Source organism: Eutrigla gurnardus (genome assembly GCF_963514095.1).
Source record: "Eutrigla gurnardus genome assembly, chromosome: 19".
Taxonomy (NCBI): domain Eukaryota; kingdom Metazoa; phylum Chordata; class Actinopteri; order Perciformes; family Triglidae; genus Eutrigla; species Eutrigla gurnardus.
Genome location: NC_139930.1, coordinates 2,571,910 through 2,597,983, shown reverse-complemented (window position 1 = coordinate 2,597,983; position 26,074 = coordinate 2,571,910). Strand labels below are relative to the sequence as shown.

Below are 26,074 nucleotides of genomic sequence, written 5' to 3'. Positions count from 1 at the left end.
TCTTCTCTGGCTGACGATCTCGCCAGCCTTCGAAAAGATCCTCTCACAGGGGACAGAGGATGCTGGTGTGCAAAGATACTGCATTGCTACTATAAAAAGGTGTGGGTAGGCAGCCTTTTGGAGGAGCCAATTCTTTAATGGGTCCTCTGTCCTGGGCAGCAGTTTGTCCTTCAGATATCTGGATTATCATTATCATTTCAGCAAGAGATGAATACAAAACAAAATAGAAAAAGAAAAAGTACATTTTGTTTACCTCTGGACCTCTGCAATTGCACTGGCGGTACAATTTGATGGACGTTGTGCATCCACGTGGCTGTCCAGTAGGTCCCAGAGGCTGTTGCTCTGGACAGGGGATGGACCCTCTGCAGGTGCCAGTGGCAGAGCCGGTGCAGGCATTACATTGGCACATTCTCTGGTGAGCCTTTCCACCGCTGCCTGACAGCTTGTTGTGCTGCAGAAGCCCACCTCTTTGAATCGGGGATCCAATAATGTTGCAAGTGTTAATGAAGTTACCTTTTCAAGCAAGGTTGGTGTTCATGTTGTGAACCAAGTTACTGGCTATGTGGTGTGTTACTGAAGCACACTGTCTTGAAGCTTGGTGCTTCAGCATCTTTACAATGGGGATCACCTTTGATCCAGACACCCTCCTCTCTGTGGACATCTCTTCAGTGGCCTGGTGGAAGGGAGAGAGGACTGAGATGCACTGATTGATTGTTTCATATTCCTCAGCAGAAAATGGCAGGAGGGGGGTGTTAAGACTGCTGAGGGCTGCACCCAGGGGCTCCCTCTGCTCGTACAGCCGCCGGAGCATTGAGAATGTGCTGTTCCAGCGGGTGTCCACCTCTTGCACAAGTTTGTGCTCTGGTCGGCCCATCTGTCGCTGTATTTCACAGAGCTTTTCTTTAGCTGTAGTGCTCGACTTGGAATGCCCCACGATTTTACGTGCCCTGGTGCGTATGTCATCCAGGTCAGATGTCTGTGACAATGACTTCTTCACCACCAGATTTAACATGTGGGCAAAGCAGTTAATGTGACGCACATTAAGTACATTGGCACAAGCAATCATATTTGGTGCCGCGTCTGTGACCAGACACCTCACTCTGGTTCTTATTCCCCATTCTGCCATAAGAGTGGCTTTGGCCTCTGCAATATTTGCTGCAGTGTGGGACCTGGGGAATTGCTTGACACCAAGCAGAACAGTTTTGAGCTGGACCTCTTCTGTGATGAAGTGCCCAGTCACTGCCAAGTAGGCATCCATGTTAATGGAGGTCCACATATCTGCTGTTAAACAGATAGTGGATGCCTTCGAAACTTCTGCTACGGCCTGGTCTTTGGTGATCTTATATTTGTCCTCCAACATCTGTTTCAGAGCCTTCCTTCCTGGGATCGTGTATGTCGGATCCAGGAGGTGGACAAAGGCCCTAAAGCCTTCATTCTCCACCACAGACAATGGCTGTGTGTCCATAACTACAAGGTTCAGCAAGGCCTCATCCAGCTGTTGCTTCCTGGACACTGATGAAAGAAAAAATGTAGGTTACATGTGTGCAACTTTTAAATCTTATTTGGATTCAACTGAAGAATAGGTTGTATTGTGTAGTTACAATACAGTTACAATACAATACCAGAAGGGTCAGCAGGGTGAGCTTCAGCTGAGGTGCTCGGCTGAGAAGTTGCTGCATGATCATGCTTGGCACGAAGATGCCGCAACATAGAGGAGGTGTTGTTTCCATACACCAGCTCTCGTGAGCATATGAGGCACTGAACCTAAATTAAAAAAAATACATTAATAAATATATTTAAATGCAATATTGAAACAATCAAGATAATATGAAGTTGAAAATATTACAAGCTATATCATAACATTCATTCATTTTCTGTAACCATTACATCCTTGCAAGTGTCGCGGGAAGATATTTTGCAATACCATATTAAAGTATATTATATAAGGCTATATTATATTATAAAACACCTACCTTGGTGGGTGACACAAGGTTGAAGTGTTCCCATCCACGGGATTGCTTTCTTCCACTCGGATTCTCCATCACTCAAGTAGGGTCGTCGCTGTCAAAGGTCTCTCAGAACGCTATGAAGCAGGGGGGAGCACTGGGCATCTCGCGTCTCGTTATAACGAATGAAGGCGCGCCAATACTTCGAATCAGTCACCTCATTTCCGGTGGTTCGTTGTGACGTATGAAGCGTCAAACGTCATCGGTCACGTGATCGCGGAGATTTGATACAAGCCTCGACACAGCGTTTCGAACCAGCCTGCTTCAATAGAGTGAAGCAGGCTTCGGAGTCTCGGTGTCAAACGTCCCATCTCTAATTAAATGGAAGAAGTTTGGGACGACCACAACTCTTCCTAGACCTGGCCGTCCAGCCAAACTGAGCAATCGTGGGAGAAGAGCCTTGGTGAGAGAGGTAAAGAAGAACCCAAAGATCACTGTGGCTGAGCTCCAGAGATGCAGTAGGGAGATGGGAGAAAGTTCCACAAAGTCAACTATCACTGCAGCCCTCCACCAGTCGGGGCTTTATGGCAGAGTGGCCCAACGGAAGCCTCTCCTCAGTGCAAGACATATGAAAGCCTGCATAGAGTTTGCCAAAAAACACATGAAGGACTCCCAGACTATGAGAAATAAGATTCTCTGGTCTGATGAGACTAAGATTGAACTTTTTGGCGTTAATTCTAAGCGGTATGTGTGGAGAAAACCAGGCACTGCTCATCACCTGCCCAATACAATCCCAACAGTGAAACATGGTGGTGGCAGCATCATGCTATGGGGGTGTTTTTCAGCTGCAGGGACGGGACGACTGGTTGCAATTGAAGGAAAGATGAATGCGGCCAAGTACAGAGAGATCCTGGAAGAAAACCTCTTCCAGAGTGCTCAGGGCCTCAGACCTGGCCGAAGGTTCACCTTCCAACAAGACAATGACCCTAAGCACACAGCTAAAATAACAAAGGAGTGGCTTCAGAACAACTCTGTGACCATTCTTGACTGGCCCAGCCAGAGCCCTGACCTAAACCCAATTGAGCATCTCTGGAGAGACCTGGAAATGGCTGTCCACCATCCAACCTGACAGAACTGGAGAGGATCTGCAAGGAAGAATGGCAGAGGATCCCGAAATCCAGGTGTGAAAAACTTGTTGCATCATTCCCAAGAAGACTCATGGCTGTACTAGCTCAAAAGGGGTCTTCTACTCAATACCGAGCAAAGGGTCTGAATACTTATGACCATGTGATATTTCAGTTTTTCTTTTTTAATAAATTTGCAAAAATGTCTACATTTCTGTTTTTTTTCTGTCAAGATGGGGTGCTGAGTGTACATTAATGAGAAATAAAACTAACTTTTTTGATTTAAGCAAATGGCTGCAATGAAACAAAGAGTGAAACATTTAAAGGGGTCTGAATACTTTCCGTACCCACTGTATGTATTTTTTTTCAGGTCCATACAACCTCTGGTTGCCTGCTGTCAGTTGCCCACATTGCTCCTGCAAGTGGACGCCAGGAATCAGTGACTTCATCAGTTGCAGATACTGGCCAGCAACAGCAAGCTGCCAAATGCTGTTTAAATTTGATGTTTTTACATCATTTCAGCAAATGAAGTTGGCCAGCCCAGCTACATCCCAGAAAGCATTTATCAGAATGCTTGAACATCGGGCCCATCGCACAGGACGGGTGAGAACTCTTGTTATTTGAAATTTTGAATTCCAAATTGCAAAGTTTGGAATTAACCAAAATAATACCATCCTTGTTTTCAGACGGGCAGTATTTGCGGTGATACCTTTCACAGGGTATATCGCAAATTTGCCTTCTGCCACTGGAAGAAACAGCATCTGTGCCTGGTTGAGCCCTTCAAGTGCCCTGCATGCACACCAGACATGCTTGCCATATCTGCAGATGGTAACAGAAAGCACTACCGCTTCAAAAAGTCCAAAGGGTCAGCAAACTATTTTTCTAATCTTAGTAATACCTTTTTGTTTCGGTTCCATGGCCCTAATCCATGGCCAATAACTTCAGTAATGTTATTTATTTTTACCTCCACAGTAAATCACAGTAATATTTAACTACTCCGCTAATGTGAAATATCAGCATTCATTTCGACAGGTGACATAAAGGCTGTAATAAAACAAGGAAATTCTTCTGATTTAACAGGACAGATGAACCACCTCTCTTTGATGGCCTGTTCATCGCTGAAGATGCCAAAGTGTCTGCCTTTGTGGATCATATTAGAAGCCAAATGACGATTGTAAGGTTTTATCCAACCTCCTACCACTTCTTTTTCTTTTTTTAACTTGTCTCTGGGCTACATATAACAGATTGTGTCTCCTTTCAGAGGACTGGTCATGACGTCTGTGGGCCGGCAACTTTTACAGCAGGGCGAGAAACCTCACGAAAGTCCAGGGCCAAGGTGGACGAGGAGGGCCTGGAAATTGCCGTTTGCAGACATGGCATTCTGCTTCAAGGCTTAAACCACTACCGTGGTGAAATCTATGCCTACCCATTGTTCCTGCAGAAAGAGCTTGCTGAAGCTGCAAACATAACGTTCTTTTGTATGGACCTCACTTGCAGGTAATCTTAACCCTTTCCAAGTCATAAATGAAGTTTTCACTGGTATTTTGCACTGTATTAATTCCTTGTAGATTGCCACAACAGGCCTAGAATCATGCCTTTTTTATGGCTGTAGAAAGTTAATATAGCTTATGTGGTACAACCTCCATGTCCACCAGATATAAGGCATTATTATCTCTAGCATTGTTTTTGATACATGTTGTTCTTCGGTTGGTAACAGAGATTTTACTGGTTACTACCTCTGATTTATCTCCCTATAATCATGGCAGTATGCAACCTAAGCACTAAGTGGTTTTCTCTACAGGTATTGGCCATATTTGGAGAAGATGGCAGTGAAGTTGCCTGAGCTCCAAATACTTACAGCCATGAGGCCTTTCCTCTCTGTAATGCATGCCAAGGCTCACACTGGCAAATGTGAGGTACAGTGTGCAAGTTAAGAGTTTGTGTCATAAGAAGATTGACCACATTAGTGAAATCACTTAATATGTTGTAATCATGTTACGGGCTTGTCAAAGTTCCTGTAAGGCCAGAGATATACTTGCTTTTAACTAGTGTTCACCATAGCTACCTTTTTTTGCATAGTGTCATTTTGGACAGTTCTTTTGCAGCTCCTCAGAAATAAAGATGTTGTTAAGGACACACATGCTTAAAAAGGAAGTATATCTTAGACTTCCGGTTTGGCTGATGGCGGAGTAAGTCGTGTTGTGGAGTCGCTCTCCCAGGCCTAAAATAATTACTCGCCCAGCAACTCAAAACGTCAAATTTATTCAAGCAAAGGCCTGACGAGTGGAGGTAGAACCACCAAAGACGAGAGACGAAGGGAAAAAATGCCAAAAGCACAAGAAAGGAACAACTCGCCGCCGAAAGCTAACGTTAGCAACGCCGGAGCAACGTTAGCTCAAGCTAACACTCGTAGCGGAGCGGCTGCAAGCCAGAGAAACCCCGCAACAAACACGGACTCTGGGGATATCATCAAGGCGATTAATGGGCTAAAAAATGATATCAAGGGACACAATGATGACCTGAAACAGGAAATTATTCAACTGAGGCAAGATGTAGCGACAGTTTTCCTATAAAAGGTCGCTAAGAGGCTTAGGTGGGCTCCAGGCAGTTACGCGTCGTTCAAATGAATCCAAGTCCAGTGATGTTTATTGTTTGACGATTTATTATTGGTTATTTGACAATTTGACGGTAAACAGAAAATATGAATAAGGAGCGCCACTAACCCCCTTTCTCTCTTACCCCAAACCGATCCGAGTGCCCCAGTGTATAGATTAAACCACACCCATGTGTCAATCAATTGCTTGGTGTTGGAGTGTCTCTGATGTCTCCAAATACTGGATCAGTTGCAATCCTCACCTGTTTTTCAAGGTAATTGACCAGATCCCTGAAGGTAGCCCTTTGTTTGTACCTTTCCTGAAAATCACATGCCACAGATCTCCATTTATCCCTCAGTCGATATGGCAGCTTCTTAATTATAATTAGCAGGTTAGCTGACATGTTGAGCTCTTGCATGTTGTTGACATCTTCCATGGCATTGCAACATCCTCTGAGAAACAGAGTGTATGCTTGTAGTGTTTTTGTGTCATCTGGTTTAATTGACGCCCATGAAAGAGCCTTCTCCATGTAGGCTGTAGCAATTTTATGCTCGTTGCCAAAGTGCTCCTGCAGTAAGGATTTTGCCTTCCTGAATCCTCTGTCTGCTGTCATATGAAGGCAGCTCCTCACCATTTCTCTTGGTTGTGCTTCCGTATATTGTTCCAGATAATAAAGACAATCTGTGGGGTTTGGGTTCTTGCTTTCAATGTTGTGTTCAAAGGATTTTATGAATGTTTGAAATTGAAGTGGGTCACCATCAAAACGACAAATCTCCTTCTTGGGCATTAAAGAGAGAGACTGTTGTTGGACCATTAATGCAGTGATGTCATTTTGCTTTTCCATGATGCTAAGCATGTTGCTCTGTTCACCATTGTTAGGAGCAGGCAATGTTGTTGGTATTGTAACATGTGCATCCATAGTTAATGTATTTGACTGAACTGTCACTGGCACTGTGGGGAGAGATTGGGTTTGAGTACTGTCTCCGTCAGCAGTGGCAGTCATTTGTGTTTTCTTTTCACGTTGTTTTTTCTCCATATACGAGTTCATACCATCCGACACTCTTGATCTGTGGCTACGCACACCAGATCTACTTGAGGCTCCAAGAATCTTCATTTTTGCCATTGTAGCAGCAAGGTTTCCATCCAGCTCCAGTTGCTCTTTTTTCCTCCTTAGCTGCTCCTCTTGTGCTTCTATGGCATGTTTATCTTTTAGCATTTGTTGTTTTACAATAAGAGCAGCCATTTCAGCCTCAGCCTTGATGCATGCAGATGAGGTGGTGGAAAATCTTGAGCATGAAGAATGTGATTTGTGACTCCTGTTGGTAACATTTGACACACTGTCACTTGGTTTAATTTCATCCTGCATGTCAGATATTGCTTTATTCTGTTGAGAAGGAATGGCAGTTGGAACAGAGTGTGGTATATCTTCCTTTAATTCAACAGGTGCAACAGGTGCCTCCTCTTCAGGTTGAATGGGAGAGATGACTGATTGTGCAGCAAACACATCTGCAGTCACATTTCTTGCTTGCTGAAAGTGTCTTTCAGTCTCAGAGAGCCATGTTTTTACATCATTAGTGAAGTCTGTGTTGTGTTTTATTACGCATCCAAACCACACAATCACTGACTCATGTGCTGCCTTTGCATTTTCATCCAGTTGTTTGAGTTCATTCAGTTTGAATTGCACTTTCTTTGCATTTTCATCATTTTTCATGAGCTCTATAATTTCGAGTGCTTTCATTTTTGTCACATTAGATTGACGTTGCTTTTGAAGAGTTTCCATTTTGCAAGCCAGCGCTTTGGCTGTAAGCTTGACCGTTCTCTTCTCCGTATTTTCCATTTCATTTGCGTCACTCATTATGTGAACTTTCAACGTGCACAATTCACCAAAGCACTGAGCAACAGACACAATGCAATCCGTAATGACATTGCTTCAGCCACAATGCGATTTTCAACACAACAGCACAGCACGGCGGCCACTGCTCACCACACAGTCAAATCAGCCCAAACAATTGCCGATCGCGACAAACGAAGCACGCGCAACACAAGCCCAAACAAACAGTCCCCAATGGACAAAACGGCAGCCTCTCCAAACTGTGTTCCACTTCAAACAAATACACAGAAGGATCAACCAACATACCGTTTCCGATGGCTGTGATGCGCTGCTGTCACTTATGTCTCTGATCCAAGGCGTCCGCGGAAAAGAGTCCAATGTGTTGCATAGTTCGTTCAGTGCAGAACATCGAGATCCAAGCGGTAAGAGCAACGTTGAATTCCGTCCATGCCGTGGTGTTTTTGGATTGAATTTTCTGTTTTGTTGTAATTGTAGCGACAGTTTTCCTATAAAAGGTCGCTAAGAGGCTTAGGTGGGCTCCAGGCAGTTACGCGTCGTTCAAATGAATCCAAGTCCAGTGATGTTTATTGTTTGACGATTTATTATTGGTTATTTGACAATTTGACGGTAAACAGAAAATATGAATAAGGAGCGCCACTAACCCCCTTTCTCTCTTACCCCAAACCGATCCGAGTGCCCCAGTGTATAGATTAAACCACACCCATGTGTCAATCAAAACGGAAGTGACATGACCAAAAAACAGTATGAGTGACCTTTCAAAATAAACAATTTAAACAAACAGACCAAATATGGATTTTGGCCCCTACACAAGAAGTCAACGGGAAACTCGATAATCTGACAACGGCGGTGCAGAGCCTGTCGGACCGCGTTGACGAGGCAGATTCCCGGGTGGAGCAGGTTGAAGGTTGGACGGAGGAGGCAACGGAGACGCTCTGTACGTATCTCAAACAGCAAAGATCCTTGCAGAAAAAATTAACGGACTTAGAATCTCGGTCGAGAAGAAACAATATACGCATCTTCGGGGTGGCAGAGGGGGAAGAGGGAAACTCGGTACCACAGTTTATAGAGAAACTCATTAAAAGCGAGCTGCCACTATTACAAGACGTAGATCTGAAAATACAGCGGGCTCACCGGACCCTGGCGCCCAGATCGCGACCCGACGCACCCCCGAGACCCATTGTGCTCAGCTTCTTGGAGTTTACCACCAAGGAGCTGATACTGAGAGAAGCGTGGAAAAAGAAGAAAATACAAGTGGGTGAAAGATTCATCTACTTTGACCATGACTATGCGTCGGAGATTGTAAAGAAGCGCAAGGAATATAACGTGGTCAAAAAAGCCCTAAAAGAAAAAGGTATCCGCTTCCAGACACCGTACACAAACATGCGAATCCACTGGGACACGGGAGTCCGCACATACAGCACCGCACAGGAGGCACAGAGAGAGCTGAAGAAGCGCGGCTTCCCCGTGGAAGAACCGGAGCCAATCGATGGAGAGAGCTTCGCGGAGACGCGGCTTTTGGAGCGGATAGGATGGCAGCGGGTGGCTGGGCGCCGGGAGAAGGGGCACACCACGGCCCAGAGAGCGAGGGCGAAGCTTCAGGAGTTCCAGAGAGGACACACCGAGGAAACATGAACGTGGATTTATATTGCATTACCCGGTATGGAAACTTTAAACTCGAGACTCTGACGTGAGTTGTTATTTCTTTTCTTTTCTAAGCTCTACACAGAGCATGAAACGCCTGGGAGAGGCGACTTCCCCCTTTTTTTTAATTGTAAAAGTTGGACTAGTAGGATGGCTGAGTTGTTTTTTGACTCATTACCCACCCTTAACATTGGGCCCTCTCTAAGTGAGAGGCTGCTCCCTCGACCCACCAACGGGGTCGCAGTTGAGGGGCATCAAGATCTCCCCTCTTTTTTGGAGGTCTGTTCAAGTTCATGTTTGTGTTTTCTAATTGCAGTTCATGTTAAGAGTTTGTTTTGTGGGGACACCAGCTTGCTTGTTTTAAAGAGTGTACATGATACGTTCAAATAGTCTGAAATGTGCTTCCTTAAATGTGAATGGCCTGAGTAACCCTGTAAAGAGAAGTAAGGTACTTGCTAAAATGAAAAAGGATGAGGCGCAAATCATATTTCTTCAAGAGACTCATATGTCCAAAATCGAACACGAGAAGTTAAAGAGGTTTGGGTATTTAAACTCCTTTTTTAGCTCATGTGAAAACAGTCAGAAACGAGGTGTGGCTACCCTGATTTCCAACAATCTCAATTTTGAATTAATCATGGAAAAAAGTGATACGCAGGGTAGATATATAATCATTAAAGGAAGGATTGATAACATCCTTGTCACATTTGCTAATATATACGCCCCTCCAGAGAGCGATAGAAAATTCTTTAAGTCCCTGTTTCACATATTAACATCTGAAAGTGAAGGAGTATTAGTCTGCGCAGGGGACTGGAACACGGTCCTGAACCACTCTATAGACACAACAAGTATAAAAAGACATAAATGTCTTAAATCAAGAGATCTCAACTTGCTAATTCGAGAAACAGGTATGTTTGATGTCTGGAGGAACCTGCATGCATCCGAAAAAGATTATACCCACTACTCAGCTACTCACCGGGTCCACTCCAGAATAGACTTCGTTTTGATGAATATTACAGATAGACACAGGGTGAGGGAATGTTCCATAGGAACAGCGGATATATCAGACCACAATGTAATTCATTTAAATATACATCTGAACGACAGACAGAAGTGTACGCTGTGGAGACTAAATATCAGTGTTCTAAACAAGGAAACCGTTGTTAAGGAGATTAAAAGAGAAATTAGCGAATCTATAAAAGATAATATGACTGACCAAGTGGACCCGACCATTTTATGGGACACAATCAAGGCAATAATGAGAGGGAAACTCATTTCAAGAACAGCATATTTAAAAAAAATTGATGAGGTCAAAATATGATGAACTAGAGAAAACTTTGAGAAAACTAGAGAAGCAACAACCAAAAGATGAGGACGAAGGGTTAAAAAAACAGATTAAAGAGTTAAAAGTTCAAATAAATAATATCCTGAATGACGAATTGGAAAAGAAATTGAGATTCACTAAGCAAAGCTTTTACGAATCAGGCCCAAAAGCAACTAAAATTCTAGCAAAACGCCTTAGGGCTCAACAAATGAAACATACGGTACATAAAATTAGAGATCCCATAACTAATAGAATAACTTATGAACCGGATGAAATCCATAACATTTTTCAAGATTACTATGAAGCTCTATATTCGCAGCCCAAAACTGTAGATGAAGAAAATGTTATACAATATTTGTCATCGTTAGACCTCCCCTCCATAGGAGAACTTCAAAACGATGAATTAATTGTTCCCATCACAAAAAAAGAATTGGACATGGCTATCAGTAAACTGAAAGCAAATAAATGCCCTGGAAGTGATGGTTTCCCGAATGAATGGTACAAGATCTTTAAAGAGGACCTTGCTCCTGTTATGTTAGATTCATTTAATTGGACTCTAAAAAAAGCTGTGATACCACCATCATGGAAAGAGGCAGTGATATCAGCTATTCCGAAAGAAGGGAAAAACAAAGAAAATTGCGAATCATATCGTCCAATTTCTATTTTGAATGTAGATTATAAGTTGTTCACGTCTATTATCTCTAAAAGAATTGAGCATCTCCTGCCTGACTTAATTAGTGAGGATCAGACTGGGTTTATAAAAGGACGTCAAACTCAAGACAACATCAGACGAACTTTACACATCATAGAACAGATTGATAAAAAACATCTAAGTGCAGTACTGGCCAGTTTAGACGCAGAAAAGGCCTTTGATAGGGTCTCCTGGCCCTTTCTGTTTCGAGTGCTAGAGAGGCTGGGCTTCAATGGTCAATTTGTCCGGTGCATGCAGGCTCTTTATAGGGACCCAACTGCTAGAATAAAAATCAATGGCCATCTGACAGGCAGCTTTAAGCTACACAGAGGCACCCGCCAGGGCTGCTGTCTTAGCCCCGCACTTTTTGCAATATTTATAGAGCCCCTAGCACAGAGTATAAGACAAAATAAAGAACTGAGAGGAATCAGCATAGCAAATGAGGACCATGTAATAGGACTCTTTGCGGATGACATTATTGTCTATCTCCAAGATCCCAATTCAACACTCCCTAAACTCATGGTGACTCTAGATGAGTTTGGTCAAAAGTCTGGTTATAAATTGAACATAGCTAAGACACAAATACTCTCTTTTAATTATACACCAAGTAAAGATATTAGGCTGAAATATAAAGTGAAGTGGGAAGCAACATCAATAAAATACTTAGGAGTGTTAATTGGTCATAAACTCAATAAAATATATGAAATAAACTACAAAATAATAAATGACAAGATACAGGAAGACACTAAAAAATGGTCCACATTGGGGTTAGACTTTAGTTCAAGGATCGAGGCAGTGAAAATGAACCTGTTGCCAAGGTTACTGTACCTCTTTTTATCCTTACCTGTCAGAATCCCCGATTCACAGTTTTCAATGTGGGACAAACAGTTATCACGGTTTATCTGGGCTGGAGCAAGACCACGGGTAAGATTTAAAACACTTCAAATTGACAAAGAACATGGAGGCCTTGCAGTACCAAATCTAAAGGAATACTATTATGCTGCCCAGATGAGATACTTTGTCTATTGGTGCTCTCCCGAATATCAAGCAAGGTGGAAGCACATTGAACTGAACTTGGTTAATTCTCCACCTCAAACCAGGTTAGGGGGAATTCAACACACAGACTACAAGGGAGAAAACCTAATCTTGGAGAATGCTTTTAAAAATTGGTATGAGATAGTTAAAAAATATAAATTAGAAGGAGACAGTAAACTTTTAACTTGGCCTTCTCAAACATCTCTGTTTAGGCCCGCTGTAACTGACACTACATTTGCAAGGTGGAGAGAAAAGGGGATTACAGCGATGTGTACACTCTTGGAGGGGAAAACTTTCAAAACTTTTGAAAAACTCAAAAGAGAATTTGGTTTAGAAAATGGTGACCTGTTTAGATACTTACAGCTAAGACATTTCTATGAGACAGAAATCAAAAGAGGAGTTTCTACAGAAGAAAACAAAGTGATTGAAGTATTTACTAATGCATATAAACGTATGCCTGTTAAGATTGTCTCTAAGCTGTATAGAGGTCTACAAAAACAAAATGGAAGGAATTCACTGTATGTGAAATCAAAATGGGAACGAGAACTGAATATTGAACTGACTGAGTCTGATTGGCATTCTATGTGCAGAACTCAACAAACCTCCACCAGCTCAAAAAGATGGAGGGAGTTTGGATGGAAGAATTTAATTCGATTTTTCATCACACCACACATAAAAAATAAACAAATAGGTGAACAGCAGCAATGTTGGAGAAAATGTGGGCAGATGAGTGCCAATCACACGCATGTTTTTTGGTCATGTGTAAAATTGCAGGAGTTCTGGGTCAAAGTGGTTCAGATTCTGGAAAAGATTTTTTCTTACAGGATACCCAGAGACCCCCGGACTCTGTATTTGGGTTTGTTTCCAGAAGGCAGTATTCAAAAGAAGGACCTGTACCTTTTCAAAATATTGATCTTGGCATGTAAAAAGGCCATAACAAGAAACTGGTTGAAAAGTGACCCTCCAAGTCCAGGGCAGTGGCTGAATATTGTTGAGGAGATTTACTTGATGGAAAGACTGACTTACTGTCTCAGAATGAAAGCAGGGACCTTGGACCAAAGGTGGCAGAAATGGTTTGTGTATATGAAAAAAGAAGAGTCTAATATGCAGCAGACTTAATGGACAGTGATAAAAGCTGCAACCAGAGTGGTGTCCCCCACCTCTACTTGTTATTTGTTTGTTTTTGGTTTTTTAAAAGTTTTTCTTTATTCCTCCTTACTCACTTACATTCTGTTTTTCATCTTCTATCCTTTTGTTAACTTGCATTGTGGTGCAATGACTCTTGTTTATGTAAAACAAAAAAAGCAAAGTAAATAAAGAGTTTAAAAAAAAAGAAAAAAAAAAAAAAAGGAAGTATATCTCTGGCCTAACAGTTACAACTGGTGAGGAAACAAGTACAAAAACATGCCCGGACACTTTGGTGTAAGCAAGAGAGCAAGTAAATACAGGTATTTGATAAGCAGTGCATATATTTGTGTATATGTTTGTTTATTTTGGAGCAGGTGAAGTGGAGTGGCAGAAACCAGGATGGTGCAGGAAATACTGTTGGTGAGGAGGTGGAGCAGGTCAACAGTTTTCTCTCAAGGGCAGCTCTGACCACAAAATACATGACCAAGTCAGGTTGGTTCAAAAAGATGAAGTGGCATGCTTTGAAACGACACCAGATAATAAAATTGATTTGAATGTGCATATTCTCTGTTTTGTTTTATACAGGCAGAGCTGATATGATAACAATGCTTGCAATGGAATGGAACAGCAGGAAGGTGGAGAGTCTCCACAAGACACTGGCAAAGCCATTTGTCAAAGTAAGAAGTCTACACTTTTTTAACATTTACATTTGTCATTTAATGGTTAAATGGATGGTAAATGGAATGTATTTATATAGCACAGCTTTCTAGTGTTTGTGACCATTCCAAAGCTTTACAAAGTATGTCCACATTCATCTCATTGTCACACACATTCATACACGTGAATACACTGGTGACTGAAACTACTGTACAATGTGCCAGCTCCTCATCAGAATATAATTCACATAGACAGCAATATGGGATTCAGTATCTTTCCCAAGGATACTTTGACATGTAGAATGCAAAGTATTAAGCATTTAGCAGCAGATAATTGAGTGAACATTCTTCTGACATTGTATTTTTCTGCTGAAAACATTCTAAATAGACTACACAGAGAGCAGAGTTGGAAGCTGCAAATCTTCAGCATCTCCAGGAAGACCTCAACATCACACTGGATGACACAGAACAGTGGGTGGAGGATGTGAAGCAGTGGGCAGCCACTGGTAAGCAACATTGTCGCTGACAAGTCAGTTTGGTACTGTCATTCATTTGGCTTCATTTGGTTTTCAAACTCTGCCTGTTTCTATTTTTCAAGAGAATCATGGTGCTCATAGTAGCCAGGAAGAGCTCCAGAGAGAAATAGATGAGATCATCTATTCCCTCAGAAGGAAGAAGCATGATCTCTATCGACAACATGGTATTTAGTATTGCATCACTCAACAACTAATGCTTCTTTGTTATTCTTACTAATAATACTTTTTTTAAACTAACAGACAGCAATCAAACAAGGCAACGGAAACGGAGGAGACTGGGTGAGCTCAAGAAAAAACTAAGAGAGAAGATAATCCAGTTCAACACTGTTGCTGCTGGTCAAGACACAACTGACATAGAAGCAGCATGCAGCCTGTCTGATAATGTGGTTCTGCCTTGGGAAGTGCAAGGAGATGGTAAGCAAAGTCATCATTTTGATATTGAGCTGTGAATATTGGTTTAAAATACACTGACAAAGTCCATACATGAAAACATATTGGCCGATACCGATATCAATCCAATATGATATCAGTACGAATCATACATACTTTTATTGCTTATTTTGTAGTATGGAATGTTAGAAAAGGCTTGATTAAGTGATAGAGATCAGTCAAATAGAGAACAATAGTCAGCAACAGTAGGTATGAGGAAAAACTGACCCATTCTTTTATTAACCAATGGGCACATGAACATGGAACATGCTCAAATGTTTTGATTCTGTCACATCTGTTCTCTATTCTAAAATAGTGGTGAGCCTCCGTTCGAAGAGGCGACTTTTCGACCAAGTCATGCTGGTCGGGCGTATGGAAGAGGAGAAGCTCATAATTGTGAAGGAGATGACCCAGCATTATCAGTGCCTGAGAAAGGCATTAGATAATCTGGAGAACCTCCTTCATCACACTGAGGACAACATCAGGAACCACAGTATGTTCTACAAATATTCTATTTATTTATTTATTAAAAGAGGAGCATTCCCAATGACTGACATTTTTTTTTATTTTCCTTTTGAGTAGACAAAAACACAGCCTCAGAGTTGGGCATTCAAACTGCATTACATTTCCAAATGTATCTGCCTAATTTTAAATCTCATTCCTTTTCACTTTTCCCTCAAGCCACTCCTTGGGATATGACCGAGGCCGGATACAGGGGACCGCACGCCTGTCTTTTACAGAGAAAAGACTTTCTCCAAAACAAACTGAGTGCAGTCACAGGCACCTACGCCACTGTCAACACAGAGCCCGGTTTCTTCACAATGGAGGAAGACGTGGAAAGTGAAGAGGACAGCAGTAGTGAAGATTCTGATGAAGAAATCTAGTTGGGAGGAGAGGGAGGGGTGGGGTGGTTTACAAGACTCTTGTTTTGTAAAAATCCCACGGCGGAGGAAAAAAATGTAGATTTCTTGTAGATGTTATTATCTATGTTGTAAATATATGTTGTATATTGAAGCCATGGAAAGCCATGCCTATCAAAGCTTTTGACATCCAAACTAATCAGCGCCTTGGCGGCTACATTCATTAGCTAGCCTTTCCTTCATGTTAACTTGTCTTCAGACTTCAAGCTTCATTTTGTCAACAGGTGCCTGTTCAAAAATGTTATTTTTATTCTTTTGCTATTCTTCTTTAATCAGACTTGCATTTATATAGATTTGAAAATGACAATGTTTTTGAAAAAAGCATTAAAAACAAGTTTATTATAACTTAAATATAAGTTTAGTGAATGTAGGTGAACTCTGACCTATGCTGGTTCTGAGGTCAAAGCAAATGTGTTATTTCATAAGTGTTTCAAACTGGTCGCCCTTTGTCAGATTCACGACCCAGGAAGTATCTCTCAGGGTCAATAAGGTCGGTGACCCCTGGTTTACAGTGTCATTCTTTAATCTGTCTGGAGGAGAACTTTAACATCTGGAATAAATACATGTACATTTAATCCACAACTGTGTCTTTTTTGAAACCCACCTGTTTGATATAAAAGCATCTAAAGTTTGAGTTTATTTGCACATTAAAAATGGAAATAAAGCTCATAGGCTACATGATGGCCACTAAATCTGTCCAAACTACACAGAGAAGCACATCGCTCTCTTGAAGTATGTTCACAAGCAGCAACGTTAGCTAACGTTGTTAGCTAGCGTTAGCTTCACTAATAATCAATCTGATTGACGTGTGGGGCACAGTCTCGATAGCCACATTATATGTAAACAAACTTTAAACCACATTATTACACCAGAACAACAACAATAGATCCAAATTACGAACCCCAGAAGTTCTTTTTTCAAACGTTGATCGAACAGTTCTGTCTTTGAACGTACCCCTGTTAGTCTGCGAAACGGAGCGACAAGAATAAGTGCTAAAATAGCGCGATTAAATGTTTGTGTTAATGTATTTATTTACAAAGGCTTTCTCAAAATATAAACATATGTGACGTGGTTTGACTTTTTATGCTAAAAAATAAGTGGATAGATAATTTCTAAACCCTACGTTTAGAAACCTAACCTAACCCGGAAGAATGCTTGAAGAACGACAGTCTGGTCACGTGGTTGCTATGTGTGTGTGTGTGGTGCGCCATTTTTAATGTAGTTTTAAAGTGTTTTCCCTATTATGTGACGAGATTACAAGGAAGCTTGGAGGCTCTCCAGATGTTTTTGGTAGTGGAAAACACATATTTATGGTCAAATCTGATTTTTATTATAATTAAGAGGTTTAAATCTAGTTTTTTCTGGGTTTTGACCCATACAGTTGCGCCCCCTGTTGGATTACCCTCTGTTATGGTAGTAGAGGTCAAGACCTTTCCAAAACTGTTGACCCCATGTTTGTAACACATTTCGTTCCCGTCCTGTAAGCATTCATAAGTGTCTCATTTTCAAGGTTCAAAGGTCACTCCTGAGAAGCAGGAACCTCACACAGTTCTCATACTGATATATGTTACTCTCTAGGCCAAGACCTTTCCAATGATATTTTCATTGTTGTCCTACGACAAAGTTACATTTTCCATCTTGCTCCAAGCCAGCCCCTTTGAGATGGAGTTTCTCACACCCCTTTCAGGTCCAACTTGGATAAAATCAGAAGTACATCTTTTCAGGGGTATTTACTGGCCAAATGTGTTTAAGATATTGATGACTGACCTATTCACAATCATAATTATCATTTTTACCAAGTTGACATACATTTCTCTCCATCAGCAACATCATGTCTATGTAGTATGGTTTGGCCTGATCAAGGTTGAAACGTCTGTATTTTATAGCAGGGGCCATTTAAAATCTTCATCCTGACAGTCAGAGAACCTTCTTCCTCCCTCTTCAACCGCTTATCCTGGATAGGGTCGCGGGGGTAACAGGTCCAGAACCATTTCATTTCATTTATGTTTAAGAAGGAATACAGCTAGCAACTCGTATATGTTATTTCAAAATATTTGATTACATATCTATCCAGATGAGGTGATGCACTGTATAGAGCCGTCAGATCATTTCCTTCTCCTTCCTCTACCTTTTTTGCAGCCAGGAGACCACAGTGGAAATCAGTTTCTTGCACACATCACATTGTCACCTTGTTAAAATAATTGCCTTAGTCACTTTTTGGCAAAAATGAGTTTTTTGCCTAAATGGTCTCCACGTGTTGCTGCCAGCTGGTAAAATCACCTAATTCCTCAGTTGACAAGATCATGAAATTCTGCCCCTTTTTCAGAACGGCCTGATGTCAAGAGAGTGTAGAGCAGTATTATTTAGTATAACTTGCAGTAGAGATGCCGATTCCCATCCTGCAGGTCTTTGGACTGTGGGAGGAAGCCGGAGAACCCGGAGAGAACCCACGCTTACACGGGGAGAACATGCAAACTCCACACAGAAGGAGCCAGGGCCGACCTGGGAATCGAACCCGGGACCCTCTTGCTGTGAGGCAAGAGTGCTACCCACTACACCACCGTGCAGCCCCCGATTTTAGTCAATTACTTTAATTAAAAATACTGGCGGTAAGAGTCAAACAAGACCACAGCATGGAGACCCAGGGGAGGATTGGCCATAGGGAGTACCGGGAGTTTTCCCGGTGGGCCGGTCAATAATGGGCAGGCAGTGGCTGCCTTTTTTTTTCTCTTTTTTTTTTGCTGCAGCCCAGGGAGAGAGACATGCACCGGCCCACAGAGCTCAGCTGCAGCCCACAGACACATTAGAGGCCCAGTGGCTTGTCTGTCTAAAGAATACCTGGCCCAGTGGCCCTATGATAGGCTACAGAGGCCCAGTAGTCCCACCCATTTTCCAGACCCCTACTAACCTGATTAATAGTTGCTTTTATTAACCACTATTTTATATTTTCATCAAGGCATGCCACACATTTGCAGATCTACAAGCTTAAAACTCACATGTTGCCATGTGGTGTGGTTTGACCACCTTGCTATCAGCCTGCCAATGCCATGAGTGAGTTAAATAAACAACACTCTTGAATCTTAAATCCTTTCTCCAGTATCCTTCTTAAGAGCAAATGAGCAACATACTGTGTAGTCATCATTTATGTTATTCAAGGCTCCAGAATATAAAGGGATATTATTCAGTATAGTAGTGTTATTAAGGGCTTGTGTGATTATATGTACAGTACATCAACGGGCCGAGTTGGCACAGTATCTGTGGCGGATTGTGGTGGGCCAGTCTGGACCAAAAGTCCAGGGCCGAATTTTTGTCCCAGTCCAGGCCTGGGGAGACGTGCTAGGCAAGAAAGCACAAGGACTCCGGGGGAACATAGAGAGAGAGAGAGAGAGAGAGGCTCAGTGTGCCACTATAATCCCCCAGCAGTCTAGGCCTATAGCAGCATAACTAAGAGCTGGTCCAATGCAAACCTGAACCAGCCCCAACTATAAGCGGTGTCAAAGAGAGAGGTTTTAAGCCTACTCTTAAATGTGGGAACAGTGTCTGCCTCCCGAACCAGAACCAGAAGACGGTTCCACAGAAGAGGAACTTGATGACTGAAAGCTCTGGCCCCTGTTCTACTTTTGGAGACTTTAGGAACTACAAGTAAGCCTTTATTCTGAGAGCAAAGAGCTCTAGCAGGACAGTATGTTTAATGAAGTCGGCAGGTCTAATGATGTCCCCAGGACCAGACTCAAATCCAGGGGGGACCGAGCCTTTGTGAGGGCTGCACCAAGGCTCTGGATCAGCCTCGGGACATTAGATCTGCCCAGACCCTGGAGGTTTTTATGTCCTCATTGAAGACTCAGCTTTTCTCTCTGGCTTTTGATTCAAACTGAGCAAGACATCCTTTTATTGTATGTTTATGTGTTCTGTCTTATATTATTGCATGATGTCTACTGTTTTATTTATTGTCCAGAACAGCACTTGTCAACTGTTGGGTGTTTTAAACACGCTTTATAAATAAAGTTTGAGTTGAGTTTGAAGGCTCTGTTAGAAGTGAGGAAACAAAGTCAATGTGCCGCACCTCTTCCTGGAATGAACCCCAGCTTGAGAACGCCTCCCTCCTCTCTCTGCTCACACACACACACACACACACACACACACACACACACACACACACACACACACACACACACACACACACACACACACACACACACACACACTTCCTTGTTCCTCCCCTTCAGATCTACCGTGTGAGGATGAGTGTAACCAACATGGCGGTGAAGTGCAGCAGCTGACAGGCCACATTCACTGCACACACACATGTTGTTGAGATCAGACCTCAGACCAGTTTCACTTCTCACAAAGTGAAACTCAGACAGTCGTCGTCGCTGAGAGGTGAAATGGCGCAGAAAGGAGTTCAGCTGGACCGGGAGACCTTTTCTTGTTCCATCTGTCTGGATCTACTGAAGGATCCGGTGACTCTTCACTGTGGACACAACTACTGCATGAAGTGTATTGGAAGCTTCTGGGATGAGAAGGAGATCCACAGCTGCCCTCAGTGTAGGCAGACCTTCATACCGAGGCCTGTCCTGCTGAAAAACACCATGTTGGCAGATCTGGTGGAGGAGCTGAAGAGGACTGGACTCCTAGCTGCTCCTGCTGGTCTCTGCTATGCTGGACCTGAAGATGTGGCCTGTGATTCCTGCACTGGGAGGAAACTGAAAGCCCTCAAGTCCTGTCTGGTGTGTCTGGCCTCTTTCTGTGAGAAACACCTCCAGCCTCATCATGAATCAGCAGCATTTAAGAAACACCGGCTGGTGGAGCCCTCCAACAAGCTCCAGGAGAACGTGTGCTCTCGTCATGATGAGGTGATGAAGATGTTCTGCCGTACTGATCAGCAGTCTATCTGTTATCTCTGCTCTGTGGAGGAACATAAAGGCCACGACACAGTCTCAGCTGCAGCAGAAAGGACCGAGAGGCAGAGAGAGCTGGAAGGGAGTCGACTAAACATCCAGCAGAGAATCCAGGACAGAGACAAAGATGTGAAGCTGCTCCACCAGGAGGTGGAGGCCATCAACCACTCTGCTGATAAAGCAGTGGAGGACAGTGAGGAGATGTTCACGGAGCTGATCCGTCTCATGGAGAGAAGACGCTCTGACGTGAAGCAGCAGGTCAGATCCCAGCAGGAAAGGGAAGTGAGTCGAGTCGGAGAGCTTCAGGAGAAGCTGCAGCAGGAGATCAGTGAGCTGAAGAGGAGAGACGCTGAGCTGGAGAAGCTCTCACACACAGAGGATCACAACCAGTTTCTACACGACTACCCGTCACTGTCACCACTCAGTGAGTCCACACACTCATCCAGCATCAACGCCCGTCCTCCTCGCCGCTACTTTGAGGACGTGACGGCGGCGCTGTCAGAAGTCAGAGATGGACTACAGGAAGTTCTGACACACACATGGACAAACGTCTCACTGGCAGGGACTGAAGTGGATGTTTTACTGCCACAACCAGAACCCAAGACCAGAGCTGGATTCTTGAAATATTCACGTGAAATCACACTGGATCCAAACACAGCAAACACATGTCTGTTATTATCTGAGGGGAACAGAAAAGCAACATGGAGTCAAAACCAGTCTTATTCTAGTCACCCAGACAGATTCACTGATTATTATCAGGTCCTGAGTAGAGAAAGTGTGACTGGACGTTGTTACTGGGAGGTGGAGTGGAGAGGAGGTGAAGTTGAAGTAGCAGTCGCATACAAGAGTATCAGCAGAGCAGGAGGAGGGAAACCATGTTGGTTTGGATTCAATGATAAATCCTGGTCTTTAGATTGTTATGATGACAGATATATCTTCTTGTACAACGGTGTTGAAACTCCCGTCTCAGGTCCTCGGTCCTCCAGAGTAGGAGTGTTCCTGGATCACAGAGCAGGTATTCTGTCCTTCTACAGCGTCTCTGAGACCATGACTCTCCTCCACAGAGTCCAGACCACATTCACTGAGACCCTCTATGCTGGACTTTATGTTTATGGTGGAAGTAGTGGTGAGATCTGTAAACTCAACTAGACAGAAGTCATTTAAGAGCTGAATGACTTCACCTTCCTCCTCTTCTCCCCCTCCTCCTCCTCCTCTCCCCCTCTCACCTCCACCCCTCCTCTCCCCCTCCTCCACCCCTCCTCTCCTCCTCTCCTCCTCTCCCCTCCACCCCTCCTCCTCTCCCCCTCTCCTCCTCTCCCCCTCTCACCTCCACCCCTCCTCTTCCTCCTCCTCCTCCACCTTTCACATCCTCCTCCTCTCCCCTTTCTCCTCCTCCCCTTCCTCCTCCCACCTCCTCTCCTCCTTTCCCCCTCTCCTCCCCCTCTCACCTCCACCCTCCTCTCCTCCTCTCCCCCTCTCCTCCTCTCCTCCTCTCCCCCTCCTCCTCTGCTTAGTGATGTACTTCTATGTTCTCCTCCTCTCCTCCTCTCCCCTCCACCCCTCCTCCTCTGCTTAGCGATGTACTTCTATGTTCTCCTCCTCCTCCTCCTCTCACCTCCACCCTCCTCTCCTCCTCTCCCCCTCCACCCCTCCTCCTCTCCCCCGCTCACCTCCACCCCTCCTCTCCTCCTCTCCCCCTCCACCCCTCCTCCTCTCCCCCGCTCACCTCCACCCCTCCTCTCCTCCTCTCCTCCTCTCCCCCTCTCTTCCTCTCCTCCTCTCCCCCTCCTCCTCTGCTTAGTGATGTACTTCTATGTTCTCCTCCTCTCCTCCTCTCCCCTCCACCCCTCCTCCTCTGCTTAGCGATGTACTTCTATGTTCTCCTCCTCTCCTCCCCTCCCCCTCCTCTCCTCCTCTCCCCCTCCTCCTCTGCTTAGTGATGTACTTCTATGTTCTCCTCCTCTCCCCTCTCCCCTCTCCCCCTCCTCCTCTGCTTAGCGATGTACTTCTATGTTCTCCTCCTCTCCCCTCTCCCCTCTCCCCCTCCTCCTCTGCTTAGCGATGTACTTCTATGTTCTCCTCCTCCCCTCCCCCTCCTCCTCTCCCCCTCCTCCTCTGCTTAGCGATGTACTTCTATGTTCTCCTCCTCCTCTCCCCCTCCTCCTCTCCTCCTCTCCCCCTCCTCCTCTGCTTAGCGATGTACTTCTATGTTCTCCTCCTCTCCTGCTCTCCCCCTCCTCCTCTGCTTAGCGATGTACTTCTATGTTCTCCTCCTCTCCTGCTCTCCCCCTCCTCCTCTGCTTAGCGACGTACTTCTATGTTCTCCTCCTCTCCCATCCACCCCTCCTCTCCTCCTCTCCCCCTCCTCTCCTCCTCTCCCCCTCCTCCTCTCCTCCTCTCCCCCTCCTCCTCTGCTTAGCGATGTACTTCTATGTTCTCCTCCTCTGCGTGGCTCTTTGGTGGAAACCAGCAGACCTCCTTAATCCCAGCTGCTTTGTTTTCTTTCTCTACGTTAGTAAAGAAATCTAGAATCCCACGTAGAAAGTGATTGTGTGATGAAATCATTGATCCTTTAACAGACTTCACTGATGAGATCTGTGGACACACTGAAGCTTTCCATGATGAATAAAGCAGCGTGAACAAAGTGCTTCCTCCTCGTCTTCATTCCAGGGTGTCATACAAAGCTGCTGGAGAAGAAGCTGAGTTCAATCCTGACAAGAACACACATATTGTTCTTCTGGTTCTGGTTCTGTTGGTTTTCATGCAGAGGAACGTTCAGAATGAGGCCGTCATGTTGGTTATGATAATAATAATAATAATAATAATAATAATAATAATAATAATAATAATAATAATAATAATAAATGGAAGTAGCAGAAAAAAAGCATCCGCACACTCAGATCTGAGCAAAAGTCCTTCTTCTAAAGGCAGCTTCCCCTCAGAGACCTTCTTCAAGTCTAGAACGGTAGCAAGACAATGTAGCAGCACAAAAGGTTCAAGGATCATCACTTGATGATGCCACGTAAAATGACGGAGCGGGGTCATCGATGCTGAGGCACAGAGGTCACAGAGGTCACCAACTTTCTGCAGAGTCAATCACTACAGACCTCCAAACTTCATGTGGCCTTCAGATTAGCTCAAGAACAGTAGAGAGCTTCATGGATGGGTTCCATTAGGGGGGAGAATCTTTGGCTTCACAGCGATTCCATTAACGATTCAGTAGAAATGTTTATTTTTTTTATTAACGATTCGATTCTGTAACTTTTAACCAAAATTCTATATCCATGAAATAAACATCAATAATACGAGTGAGACTATCTGGATTCTTCTGAAAGGTGAAAAAATAAACCACAGAATTACTTATTAAACATATTTATTCTATAAAAGTAGTCCTGCATAATATTTTATGCTGAATACAAAAATGTAATCAAACATTCCACTGATCCACTGATGACAATCATACGTGAATGTGCTCAGCTCTTGTTTCACTGTGTGCATCCATGCGTAAAGTGAGAAACACAGCTGATAATCCAGAAGGAAGTCACCCCATAAAAGGAAGTCACCCCATAAAAGGAAGTCACCCCATAAAAGGAAGTCACCCCATAAAATTCCAAGACTGCCTGCATCACAAATGACTCACCTTTCCAGTAGAGGTTTCTCCCCTCTCACTCTCTCTGTTCCTCTGCCCTGACTCTTACAGGTTTGATTATTATTAGTGTATTATTATTATTATTATTATTATTATTATTACCGTATTATCATCATCATTATTATTGTCATTATTATTATTATCCACATAATCATATGTGAATGAGCTGGTTCACGGTGTGCATCTGATGCTCCAGAAGGAAGTCACCCCAAAGATAATATGAAGAGTGCACACCTAACTCTACAAACAACCAGGACCTTCACATTGCATGTCGGACTAACTAGCTAGCTACTGTAGCAGAGTCCTTTTTGAGCTGAAATGTAACTTTTGACTGCAAAACAACAAAGGTAAGACGTGCACAGAGATATACAGCATGCATCTCATGCTGCCTCCTGTACAGGGGGCTCTCAGCTACAGAGTGTGCAAGCCAGGTTTTTTTTGTCAAACAGGGAGCATTTGGCAATGACGTGGGACTTTCTGCTGTTAGCTGGGGGGCTGCAGCTAACTTATTGTTACTATCAGCAGTGATGAATACTTACTCTCTTGAAACAATTCCGTATATCCATCACGTCACGTTCTTCTCCTAATGCTGCTCTAGTCGGTTCTGTGTGCTCCGCTCCCGGTACACACACTGCAGGTACCCAGGTACCGAGTGCAACCTAGGTTGCAGGGAAAACGTGGACTGGGCTTCAGTGATGTGGGCGTGTTCTATATGAACAAGTGGAATGGACTGGATAACGACGCACTGACTCTGACTCTCTACCGCTTCCACTATGAAGTGAAGGGAAACTAAGATTTATGATCACATTTAAGTTAATAATAACTGGTTCATTTATTTAAACTCATATTCTGGCCAGATTGCTGTTGTCCTCAATCTTGAAGTGACTCGGTTTGTTTTACGTTCCATATATTCATAATTAAAACTCTGTATCCGATCTGACAACGTGTTCATAGAGATGTAACATTTTTAAGCAGCTACTGAACAAAACAGCTTAAACTCATACTGTACGACACCCTCCAACAAATCCTGCATTATATCAACTGCAAAATGACCAGTGCACTGAAAATCCTGTCATGAACCAAGCACACAAGGGTTTAACCCCATAAACAAAAGGTAGAGCAGGATCTTCACTTAGTGCATTACAACGTTCAATATGAAGCTCTCTGGAGCGCAGACTAAGTCCTGGATCATCCTCAGAACAAACACACGGAATTTCTTCCTCATTTGTCAGACAGAAGCTACAAAAGTATGTTGCACTGAAAGATTCAACAAAGCCGAGCAAACTATTCAAAGCAAGATTATCTGCCGTGACTTGAATTACAGAGCCAAACACTGGTTCATCAATAAATGGGAGTTGATTCCTTCAGTTTCTAAAATGTTCAAATCGTCATTAAGAGGCTTTAATATTTCTTCAAGACCGTACGTCTTTAAATCCTGGGTGTAGAAAAGAGCTGCAAGATGTCTGTTCATTAGCACAGAGTTCACCTTGGCTGGGAGGTTTTTTAAAGGAAAATAAACACAACCAAGTTTGTGGATCCCCTTCTTAGAACCCAATGCATTAGCCATTTCTAAATCCTCCTAATAAAGTAACATTTGTAGAGCATGTCTCTGTTGTGAAGAAAGAGGATGGTTTTGGAAATAAACCCATCATTA

The 26,074-nt window shown here is 43.4% G+C and overlaps 3 protein-coding genes and 1 long non-coding RNA gene across 4 annotated transcripts; all 4 read left to right on the top strand.

The window, feature by feature from the left end:
* Positions 1 to 4,122: 4,122 nt before the first annotated feature.
* Positions 4,123 to 5,174, top strand: LOC311030266. The gene is made up of 3 exons (XR_014598957.1): positions 4,123 to 4,244; positions 4,332 to 4,567; positions 4,872 to 5,174. It is a non-coding gene; the product is annotated as an uncharacterized lncRNA (long non-coding RNA).
* Positions 5,175 to 13,708: 8,534 nt separating this feature from the next.
* Positions 13,709 to 14,696, top strand: LOC311030416 (uncharacterized protein; the record flags this gene model as incomplete). The annotated part of the gene is made up of 4 exons (XM_084036153.1): positions 13,709 to 13,824; positions 13,918 to 14,009; positions 14,377 to 14,494; positions 14,587 to 14,696. The coding sequence occupies exons 1-4, from the start codon at positions 13,812 to 13,814 to the stop codon at positions 14,694 to 14,696; spliced, it is 333 nt and encodes a 110-aa protein (XP_083892279.1). The 5' UTR covers positions 13,709 to 13,811.
* A 66-nt stretch (positions 14,697 to 14,762) lies between these two features.
* Positions 14,763 to 16,441, top strand: LOC311030261 (uncharacterized protein). Its single transcript, XM_084035916.1, has 3 exons — positions 14,763 to 14,938; positions 15,270 to 15,446; positions 15,635 to 16,441. Exons 2-3 carry the CDS (start codon positions 15,311 to 15,313, stop codon positions 15,835 to 15,837), a joined length of 339 nt encoding a protein of 112 aa, XP_083892042.1. The 5' UTR covers positions 14,763 to 14,938; positions 15,270 to 15,310; the 3' UTR covers positions 15,838 to 16,441.
* Positions 16,442 to 20,069: 3,628 nt separating this feature from the next.
* Positions 20,070 to 22,466, top strand: LOC311030249 (tripartite motif-containing protein 16-like). The gene has a single exon (XM_084035904.1). The coding sequence runs from the start codon at positions 20,259 to 20,261 to the stop codon at positions 21,918 to 21,920; it is 1,662 nt and encodes a 553-aa protein (XP_083892030.1). The 5' UTR covers positions 20,070 to 20,258; the 3' UTR covers positions 21,921 to 22,466.
* Positions 22,467 to 26,074: the final 3,608 nt, after the last annotated feature.

Coding starts and splice junctions, on each gene's coding strand:
- LOC311030249 (XM_084035904.1), top strand. CDS start 20,259: ATGGCGCAGAAAGGAGTTCAGCTGGACCGGGAGACCTTTTCTTGTTCC.
- LOC311030261 (XM_084035916.1), top strand. CDS start 15,311: ATGCTGGTCGGGCGTATGGAAGAGGAGAAGCTCATAATTGTGAAGGAG. Junction 15,447..15,634: donor GGACAACATCAGGAACCACA/GTATGTTCTACA, acceptor TTTTCCCTCAAG/CCACTCCTTGGGATATGACC.